At 46.1% G+C, this 11251-nt stretch overlaps 1 protein-coding gene across 2 annotated transcripts in view; it reads right to left on the bottom strand.

Moving 5' to 3' along the window:
• The window catches only part of LOC126530810 (lipid droplet-associated hydrolase-like), a 91476-nt gene extending 86168 nt beyond the window's left edge, over positions 1-5308 (bottom strand). Inside the window, exon 1 of one of the 2 annotated variants that reach the window (XM_055070814.2) lies at positions 4755-5308. In XM_055070814.2, coding sequence (XP_054926789.1) covers positions 4755-4947 — 193 coding nt within the window. In that variant the 5' untranslated portion in view covers positions 4948-5308. The remainder of the gene's footprint in view (positions 1-4754) is intronic. The other variant, XM_050178096.3, reaches the window with a different exon arrangement.
• Positions 5309-11251: the final 5943 nt, after the last annotated feature.

The following is an 11251-nucleotide window of genomic DNA, read 5'->3' as shown; positions in this document are numbered from 1 at the left end:
TTCGTCCTCCTGCGTCACACGGAGCAATATTCCTCTGATTACTTGTGGATTTGTTCTTTTCTTACATATAAAAAGCAACAAAAGGTACTTCCTCACATTTCAGTAAGTGCTCACGTGTTTCGTGAGGATTCAAGATAACGTGCTCCCAAAAAAGGCATAAAATAAATATGTGCGCACAACGACCCTGAATGCGCTTCATGCTGCTTCTATTCTCCGCTGGGTTCATATTGAGGATGGTATTTTAAACCTATTACTGTCCTATCACTTTCACTCCTATGTTAACATTTTTTTTAGCGCAAGAACATTTTATTAAAGACTGACATAATATCACGAGCAACTCTACATGCGACACAAATTTATTTCGGGTACCAAACCCTACCCGGGAGGACTGGGAGGCTGCCCTGCTTGGCTGCTCAGGCCTACACGACCAAAAGGCCTTAGTTGAGCACGCTCAGGCGGCGGCCACCACAACTGCGGTCCCGTACTAGGGACTCCACCTAGAGTTTGTGAGGGGCGGCCCCTCCAGGGTCGTCCCGAGAATACCTCCTTGTACTTTTTGTACGACCACTGAATATTTTTCACCACCACCACCGCACCGCGCACAAAACACTCGCTACGTTCAGTACATTACGTGCGGTAGATTGATTATGCTGTCTATACGTCATCTGACTACTGAATTTTTTTCATTGCGAATTCAGCGTCTTAAATCGTAAACGTTATTATTTCTCCTTCTTATTATTATTATTATATTTTTTTACTGAGAATAGACAGTTATACTGAGCACGAGCACTCGGAAACGCTGGGAGACCGCGGCAGAATTTTTATTGACTTGTACCAGATAACATTTATGAACCACAGCCACGAGGCATCGCTGAATAACTTCGACATCGAGGACTCGGGGTCTATCATCATCACCCAATTTTCAGCCCGCTGTAAGACGGACGAATTTGCCAGAAACATCCTATTCCTAGTGTCCTGTATGAAATAATCCGGTCCTCTGTCTGCAACTTTCCATCGTCTCACCACTCTATTCAATCTACCGTCGCTCTCTGCTGAGTTCTCTTTCCCAACACCCGCTCTAGTGGAACACCCGTCGATCTGTTCTACGCGTTATACGACTTGCCTAATCCCAACTCTTCGTATTAAACACAACTAGAGTATGTGTGTTCTCTCGGCCACGCTGTGTCGGCATCAAGTGTTTTAGATACATTTCCTGAAGTTCCGAAATTTCATAGTTTCGAAATTACAGTCGCGTTTAACTTTCAACAGGCTGCACACCTCGAATCACAACGGAGGTCGCCCACATGCCAACAGCATTAACACCGCAGTCGATGCTCAACCATCGCCTGTGCAACTTAATTCGGATACTTACGCCTGAAAATCGTGAGATAGCACAAGATAATTAAAGCATGCACAATGTGGCTGCCAAGCCGCACTCGGCTTTGAGTTCGCTCATGTGACTTAATTCGGTAGCAGTTAAAGGGTCATTAAAGATAAAAAATAAACTTATATGCGTGGGTAAGTTACGGTTCTGCGAGTACCAAAAAACGTCGCTATTGCCACCGCGTTCGGGCTCGATAAACCGCAGAAGACACAAAAACATAAGGTAGGTGGCGACAGCACCTGAAACTCAACGCACTAGCCCACCGCGATGTCATGGATTGCGACGTTGTCTGCTTTGATATAGCTTATTTTTTTATCGGTAAAGATGGTCTACGTTGAATTCTAATAGAGCCATAGATTAAGCTTACCAAGTTTTTATAACATTTACTATGGCACAATGGGCCAAGCACATTGAAATCCATGACGTCGCAATGACCTACCGGCACTGGGGTTAGACATTCAGTTTCTTTTATAATAAGCACTTAACAGCGAAATTCACGAAAGTATAGTTTCGAAACACTGCTGTATCAGTCTAAATTGATGTAGTGCTGCTCCTTCGTGTCCATTTTAGAATGAATCAGGTTGAAGGGATCATACGATTGAAGGAAGACTAAGCGGAATGTTAATGTGGTAATTTACAATTCTGGAATACCAGAAACGTCCGTGTTACAGAGAACGGAGTCTTAGTAAGCCAGAAAAGAGGCAAGAACGAGGAACTAAACAAATCTAATGTTGATCGCTAATGTCGGTACTGTCGCTAAGGTCACTCCGGGGCCAAAGGCCCCTCAGAAGTTTACCGGAAAAGGGGAGGGGGCAGAGCCCCCCCCCCCCCCCTGCGTTGCTGATCTGTTATTAAAAATCCAGTTATGTTTTTATACGTGCTTCCATTCTTTGAACTATATATATATATATATATATATATATATATATATATATATATATATATATATATATATATATATATAGGGTTCGGCAAGCTGGTAGGGCCCAGCCCCCTTCACCCCCCCCCCCCGGGAGAAATGAAAGCTTTCCGACATCGCCAATGTCTGCGTAAAAAATCTGCCGTATTGCCTGTGGCAGACGTCGCGTTTACTGCAGCTACTCGTTGAAGCGGCCGATGCAGCACTGCCTGTGACACCTGCAGCTGCGATGAGACAATCGCGCGCACGCCTCCGCTTTCGTATCTTTAAGTACAGGTATAAGGCAGCGTGCAAAAAAAAAGAAAAAGAAAAGAAAGACACGTACAAACAAGAGACACGTAAAATAGGATTTGCGCAGTCCCCGTTATACAGGACAGCGAAGTAAGTGCTCTGTACTGCAGCCGTCAGAGTGGACAATCGCACGCTATCGGAGCTAACGCTTTAGTGACAGTGGTTACATGGGACATCTGTTTCAAGGACTGCTACTGTGTTAGTTCGGTTCCTCTCATCTATGGTCCCGAAAGGCAGGCAGTGAAATTTATACGTTATATTTTCTCTAAACCAAGTGTGTCTTTTTGGTTCTCTTCTTTTTCTTTCTTTCGTTTTCTTTTTATTGGGGCCAACAGATGTTTTAATATCACCTGTAGCAGAAAGAACAATTCTCATCCTTAAATAATATGGCTCGAAGAGGCGGGAATCACTTCAGAAGAAACCGAAATACATAATTGACTAATTAACAAAATTTTACTAATCCAGTTTTTAATAAGTTCCCTAAAAGCACGTATTTAAATTTACGAATCGAAGCCAGTGACTTCTCAAGGTTCATGCGCCCGAAAAGGATTTCTGAGACAAACGCTGCCAAACTTACCGTAAAATGCGGTGTTGTGTGACCTACCCTTCTAACAAAACGCCGTTTTATGAATTGCAAGTCATAAATAACTACAAACACTGAATCATTTCGTCGCACATTTTTTGGAACGCGCATGTAAGATCAGCTTTCATACTTGATATTCCGCATAGTTGGAGTCCGTACAGTATAACTGTATTACTTCAGTCATGTTTTGCTGCACAAAAGAATTTTGGCTGGGATAATTAGTATGTCCATCAAGCCTTCAGTGCGTCCAAGCGGCATGAATAATGGCGGTGAGTGGCCCCCCTTATTTAAGTGCTGCGTCCGCATTTGATTCGCACTCGACGTACTTTGTCTGAAGTGAATAAGGCTGCTGCAAGTTGTTTTTTGCCGCGCGGATAAGAACAAGAATAAACTTGATTTAAGCGGCAGAAGACAAGCGCCGAAAAACAATTCCATGCAATCAGGTCGGCAAGTCAAAACTGTCGCAAGAAGGTAAAATAAATGCAGCTGTTGGAGAACGCTTTGACTGCTTGCTCTCCATTTACTCTCCGCTTGCGCTCAGCGCACCTGCTTTTTCTTCTCATTTTTATACAGTTAAATCAGATTTCGAGAGCTGCCGTGGTTAAGTTCGGGGTCTTCAAAGGCTGGAAAAATCCCTCACGCCGGTCAGGGAAAGGTGAAAGGCTTACTTTTTAATGCACTGCAGCGAAACTGTGTTTGCGCCAGTCAAGATGAACGAACAAGAAATATATAGTCAGTGTCAAAATTATAAGACGATCTTCTTCTGCTGTTTTCCTTACTTTTTATCCACAATGGACAACAAGGGAAGGAGAAAAATGTTAATGGTGCCACGGTCACAGAAGTTGAGAAATACTTTGCCCATCTTCCACGAGCTTACTTTTTGAATGCTATTACCGTTCTTCGGGAATTTCACCCAGTTTGCAGTGTGTCTCTACGAATCCTTGCATGTATGCGCCTAACCTCTTTCCCACCAACTTGGATCCCTACTTAACCTATGTTCAAATGGGTAGAACACCGGGCGGCTGTGCTGGTTCAACCGGGTTCAAGGCCAATCGTCGGTCCAACTTGGGTAACTCGGTACGGAACTCGGTGCTCATCAATGAAAATCTTTGACGCCAACTTGGGTCACTAGGTATGTGTCAATGTGTATGTGCCGCCTTTAATGACAATCGTTATATACAGCTATATCAACCGTGTAATACATAAATTGCTAATAGCAATAAAGTCGTCAATTATCTTAAAAGGGTGAATACACTGCCAACTTTTTCGTCTCTGATTTTCTTTCTTTTTTTTTCTCAAGGTGTGCCATTAACAGCAAAGAGAAAAGACGTCTACATTTTCGTTTTCATTTTACCTCATCAATCTTTTACCAGCACGCCGTTTACCCGGAAGCCCGCGATGTTGCCACCTTGCTACTAGCTGTGTTTTCTTTCTTTCCCTCTTCGCGCCTCCCGTTCCCGCGTGGTCGGTTGAAAGGTAAACAGCGCAAAGCGCGCGCGGTCGCGAAGAGGCAAGCCGCGCGCGCGTTCCTCCTCGCCACGTGCACTCTGGTAAGCGGCACGCGCGGAGAAGCGCACCTGGAATGACGAGGACCACGGGCTTGGAGGCGTCCGACGCCAGGCAGCCGGGGTCGCCGTAACAGATCACCTGCGTGGGAACCTTGTTCACCGACACGAAGTGCATGGGCACGTCCTCCCCGCGCTGTTGCTGAGCGGCGGCCGCAATGTCGCTCGACGCGCCGCACTCCGACGCGGCGCCGCCCTTCTCCATCGCGCTGGCCGCCACTTCGACGAAGTAGGAAGTCCGCGGCCGCCGAGGCGCGCGGTCGGGGGTGAGGAGAGCGCACGGAGGAGCCCAGCGAGCGCACGCAGAAACCAGCAACAGCACAAATATGGCGGCGAGGCGCCGCGGCGTGGACCGCTGCCTTCGACAACACACACACGCACGCTCGCGCGGAGCGCGTTCGTTTCCAGCTGGTGGCGACTGCTGCTTGGCTCAGTGCGCCTGGGCCGCAAGAAGCCGTTCTGCGCACGTTGCGTCGTGTTGCGCGACTGCTCCCGAGCGCGAGGGGAAGGCAGGAGCCGCCGAGCGCAGCCGAGCCCCCCACGTGACTAAACGCGGCGGGAAGCGCGCGCGCGCGCGCGCGGTGGAGGAGGCTTCCAGGATGAGAGCAGCCGCCGCTGAGCGCGCGCCGGGCGCGCCGATTGTGTGGGTGTGTATGTGTGTATGTGGGTGAGTGTCGGCGTGGGGGGGCGAAGGGTCTATTTTGGCCGTTCACTCGCCACCTCTCGTGGCGTACGTCGTGCGCAGGACACTACGCTATGGACTCTCTCTGGCTGGCTGTTGCTGTTGCTCCTACGGTACCCGGAGGGCGCTTTGCTGCCACTGAGGAAGTTCGCCGTCGTGTGGGTCAATGCGCGAGAACGCTGCGGTGGCTTACGACCTCGTGTGCTATGTTGTTGCTGGGCTAGCGCCCGAGAGTGGAGAGGACGGCGCTTCATTTATCGGGGGGAAAGTAGCGCGAATGGGAAGGAGAGCTCGTTGCATGAACTTGGGAGGGAGGATTATGATTTACGCGCCACCACGTGACGGTCGATGCAAGATTATCTCCCGTTTCGCTGAGGTCAGTACGCCCTGACCACTTGAGGGGCTTTCAGGTTCAAATCGAAGCCACTCTGCTGTGCACTTTCTGAAGCGCCAGATCGCCTGTGCGTGTGTGCCACACATGCACCGCGGTGACGGCAGCTTCAACTTTTGGAAACTGCCTGTAACGCGAAAAACTGTGGCATTGGCTGGCCGCGGCTAGTAATCGTAGACAAATGTAAGAGTAAATTTGCCAGTTTTGGCGGTCTTCGGAGTCATTAAGAAAGCCGAGATCCGTATCAGTACTACACAATCCAAGTAGTTAAGCAACGATACCCCCTTACTGCACAATAAAAAATGAATTTGGCGTGTTAAGTTACTGCAGCTTCAATTGACGTTTTCAGAGCAATCCTCCAGCGTTAACAAAACCTGTAACAACGCGACTAAGCTTCCTTATTATTTTTTTATTTTTTTTACGAGAACAGGTTGTCGAAGCGTTATGATTTCCGATTGTCATCTTTAAAGCCCACAGATTCTTGAAGTGCAGCCTGCTGGAGTGCCGTGAAATGATTAGACCAAAAATGACATAGCTATATTTAGATGTGGTATTTCATGCCGAAGGAAGCACGATCATTTGCCCAAATTAGTTTTCTACCCAACAAATACATCAAATGTGGAGAAAGGTGTTCAAGATGACGCTAATTCTAATCATGCACCCAACTTGCTTCATGACAAAAAAAATCTGAACATAACTCTCAATACATAGCCTAGATCTGTCCACACTGCAAACCCTTTGCGCACGGGATAAGAAATCTTAACGCAAATGTTAGTAACTCCAGTATAAGTTGTTACGAGAAAAACTAAAATCTTTCTCGCAAGTATCGCTTTCTTGTCATGTGACAGCACACTTCCATCCATGGGTAAGTCTACCCACGGGTTAACTGCTTTGTGCAGCACCTGGTTACAGATCTTGTTAATCCATGAGGGGCTTAGAAACTTCTGGTGAAAACTGTACCAGTCTAGTCGGATTTATATCTTTTGTTACGTGTGCTTCCGATAATTTGTGTTGCCAAAGTTCTTTAAACACACGGGGCGTGTTGCGTGTTTGCCGAGAAATCTCTAGTGTCACCATGAAACAGAATGAGCACAATGCCTGAAATAACATTCTGATTGTGTCACAGCCCCGCGCTATCCAAGCGATATCTTTCACCGACGCTTACCAAAAAATACCCGGTATTTTACAGTCATTGTTTGGCTGCAAGGAGGAGATAATGCGGCATGTTTGACCACATGATATTTGTGCATCCTTCCCAGTCAAATGACATTTTGGTTCCAAGCCGCATATCACTGAGCAGTGTGCCAAAAAAGAATGTCGCTCTTGAATAGCGTTATGAATATACGAAGCACGTGCCAACAAGCTGATTGCTAATCATCGCTTACGGGTCAAAGGTACGAGGACGTGGTGAGCCTTCTACCTCTTCTGCGCAGAATGCAGCAACCAACGTTTCACGTATGGCGTGACAGCTGAGCAAGCAAAATTTACTCGCTCGCTTGATTACTCACTCACTCACTCACTCACTCACTCACTCACTCACTCACTCACTCACTCACTCACTCACTCACTCACTCACTCACTCACTCACTCATTCACTCACTCACTCACTCACTCACTCACTCACTCACTCGCTCACTCACTTGATCGATCGATCGATCGCTAATTTCCCAGCTCACTTGTTCATTTCCTTGCATCGCTCTTTGCGCGGCCATTAACTTGTTCTCGAGCTTCTTTTCTGGCCTCCAATTTTATGCCCCATATGTTATCACCGGCAGAATGCAATGACTGCAGACTTTTCAACGACCATGGCAAATTTACTCATAGTCAGGATTTGATAATGCCTTCCGTATGTATTCCAACCCACTTTTATTCTATAAATTTCGTTCTTATGATCAAGGACCCCTGTATAGGTAACTGCTCCAGATAAACGTACTCCTGCAAGATTCTAGAGGCAGACTGGCGATCCTGAATTCTGATTCCTTTACCAAGCTATTGAACATTATATTTGTCTTCTGCATATTAATCTTCTCGGTTAAGTTCCTCAGTCACTTGTTGTAATTTGTCCCGAGCGTTGCTAGACATGACAATGACATCTGCAAAGCGGAGGTTGCTGTGAAATTCGCCGTTGATCCTCACTCTTAAGCCTTCCTTGTCTAATAGCTTTAACACTTCTAAGCATGCAGTGGAGAGATTGTGTCTTCTGGCCTGACCTCTTTGTCGATAGGTAACTTTCTAATTTTCTTGTGGAGAACCAAGGTAGTTGTGGAATCTTTGTAAATATTCTCCAAGATTACGCAATGCTTCTATGACTGCTGGTATCACTACTGAATAAAATGCTTTTTCATAGTATATGAAAGCCATAGAGACAGGCTGATTGTACTCCGCAGATTTCTGGATTACCTGATTGATGACACGGATGTGATCCACTGTAGAACATCCTTTCGTGAAGCCAGCCTGTTCTCTTGGTTGATTGAAGTCAGGTTTTGCCCTGATTCTAGTGTAAATTATCTTGGTGAATATATTATCCAATACTGAAAGTAAGCTAATGGGCCTATAATTCTTCAATTCTTTAATGCCTGCCTCCTTATTGATTAGCATAATGTTGGCATTCTGCTAACTCTCTAGTGCACTTGAAGTCGTGAGGCACGGTTCCAGTGTCGTCTGTACAGTCAGTGGACGATCCTCTAGTCGCCGTAATGCGTTGGACATTGATTGTATTTGTGTCAAGTCGACGAAAATAACACAATTGATGGTCTTTGTTCTCGGAGCCGCAGACATCACGTCCAATTAGTGCTGGATGAGCTATCTTGAGGGCACGCCAAAATGCACGCCAAAAGAGTGCATTTTCTCTACTGTGTCGTTTTTGGTTGCGAGTTGCCCTCAAGATAGCTCAGGCTGATGATGATGATGAGCTATATGAGGGCAACTCGCAACCAAAAACGACACAGTAGAGAAAATGCACTCTTTTGGCGTGAAGTGATTTACTTGAAATTTCTTAATGTGCCACTTATGGTTGCCTTCCTTGCTTCTCCTTGGAATTATAACGACGACGGCGCAGTATTCTCGACGCATGCCCGTAATTTGCTCGCGAGTCTGTAGTATGGTGCATCAGCTTGCCGCCTTTTTGTAGTTCTATTCTAAGCAATTCTCACATCCGCAATCCTGTTCCTAAATTACCTTCTTATCCTTGTTCCTTCCTTTGGTTTTGTTGCTGCTGAGCAGTCTTCACCGGAGGCAGCGACGGAGAAACAACAAGTCTGCTTTCGTGATGGCAGTTGCGCGACTCAGTCAGCCCTCAAAAGAAAGCACGCGCTTACGTCACAGCGGCGCCCCCACAGACTCGAGAAACCCGGATGGAGCGACTCATCCGCGTACGCGAAGGCGCTGTTGGTTGGCAGCTACTGCATTAACGCGAACTTAAGCATCCCGAAACAAGCGTATATGCGGGAGAATATATATATATATATATATATATATATATATATATATATATATATGTCATTTGTTCGAAGTGGATCCGCCTTGCGAACTCCACGGCTAGAATTTGTAAATTCCAGTATGGGTCATAAGATAATTAGCTAAAAGTAATTAGTTATTTCCTGTTACTTAATCAATTTTACATTTCAATTTTTTTTCTTTGCAAGTAGTGTCCGCCGCTTCGCGCAGACTAGCTCATGGACTAGAATTGTGATATCTGCCACAGGCAACTTTGCAAGATTTTTGAAAGTGTTCGCTGAAACACCCTGTATATATATATATATATATATATATATATATATATATATATATATATATATATATATATATATATATATATATATATATATTGCCGACTCTTCTTTCTTTAGCGTCGTAATCATCATCCACCTATTTTAACACCTCCTCGGAAGACATTCCTTTTATACTAACTTTAATTTTCCAGTGTGATTCTTCCGCCAACGTTGCAGTCCCGTGGCAGCAAATATTACATAATAATAAAGATACTTTGAGATAATAAAGAACAAGAACAATATTGGATTATTTGCGCGGCAAGTCTGTTAAACGACAATGACATTGCTGAAGCCAATAAAAACGCAAGCTCCCACTCAAGCTCTGGGAGTGCGGGTCGCTGGGCCCGAAGTTCACCAAGGAAGAGTGGGACGCGCTCCCGCGAAGTCCTGTCTTTGAGGACCAAATCCTGGCCGTCCAGCGCGCCCGCGATCGGGCCGGCAGACTAGATCTGTCAGTCCCGTCGTGGGATTAGCCGGGTGCGCGTTTTATCGCGCTTTGCTGGACCAAATAAAAGTTTACTCACTCACTCACTCACTCACTCACTCACTCACTCACTCACTCACTCACTCACTCACTCACTCACTCACTCACTCACTCACTCACTCACTCACTCACTCCCACTCAAGGAATACACGAGGAAACGTCAGTTTGTTTACTCTCTCTATCTCTATCTCTCTCTATATTATAACACTGACCTTCCTGCACCCTTTTTCTATGCAGACGTTTATATCGCGCTGTGGTGCGAAATAAAACAGCGCCAACGGGCTATTCCGCATAGTGAAGCGTAGTGAAGCATAGTGAAGCATAGTAAAGCATAGTGAAGCATTGTGAAGCATGAACCTTCTTTAGTAAGTAAGAGTCTTCAGGCCATCATGTCATTCAAACTAACGGGGGAAAAAAGAAAACTGAAAATAACTGGTAAGCAAGACCTACAATTGCGCTTCTCTGCACACCTCGCTTGACCTAACCGGGACAGCGCGATTCATTCAAACTACAGTCGTAATTAATGTGTCAAAAGGCGGGATGGTGACATCATTTCTCCCGCCTTTCATTCCCCGCACCGTCCAAGCGTTGAAAAAGCGTGTTACAGCTTTAACAGTGCTACTAGCGAGAACGCGGTCGTCTTGGTCAAGGAAAGTTAGATGCGTGGGAAAGCCTGCTTACGGCATTTTGCTCATTGCCTGACTTTAGCACTGACTTTAACAGCTGCAGGTAATCTACCAGCATTGGTTAAAAATTAAAATTAAATTATGGGGTTTTACGTGCCAAAACCACTTTCTGATTATGAGGCACGCCGTAGTGGAGGACTCCGGAAATTTCGACCACCTGGGGTTCTTTAACGTGAACCTAAATCTAAGTACACGGGTGTTTTCGCATTTCGCCACCATCGAAATGCGGCCGCCGTGGCCGGGATTCGATCCCGCGACCTCGTGCTCAGCAGCCCAACACCATAGCCACTGAGCAACCACGGCGGGTCAGCATTGGTTGGCAGTTGCGCTAGAAGTGCCAACAAAATTGATATTCGCCTGGTGCAGTTCCGAGCAGTTCGCGCTTGGACCACGGGAAATGGCACACACAAAAAAATTAACTCGCCATCCCGGCTCTGCGAAAGTGGATGCCCAACAAAGCTGTCGAAAAGCAGTGCTAAAACTGCTGAGGTGGGCA

The sequence above is a fragment of the Dermacentor andersoni genome, chromosome 5 (assembly GCF_023375885.2).
Source record: "Dermacentor andersoni chromosome 5, qqDerAnde1_hic_scaffold, whole genome shotgun sequence".
NCBI classification, from domain to species: domain Eukaryota; kingdom Metazoa; phylum Arthropoda; class Arachnida; order Ixodida; family Ixodidae; genus Dermacentor; species Dermacentor andersoni.
The sequence above is the reverse complement of the archived record's forward strand: the minus strand, read 5'-3'. Positions and strand labels throughout refer to the sequence as shown.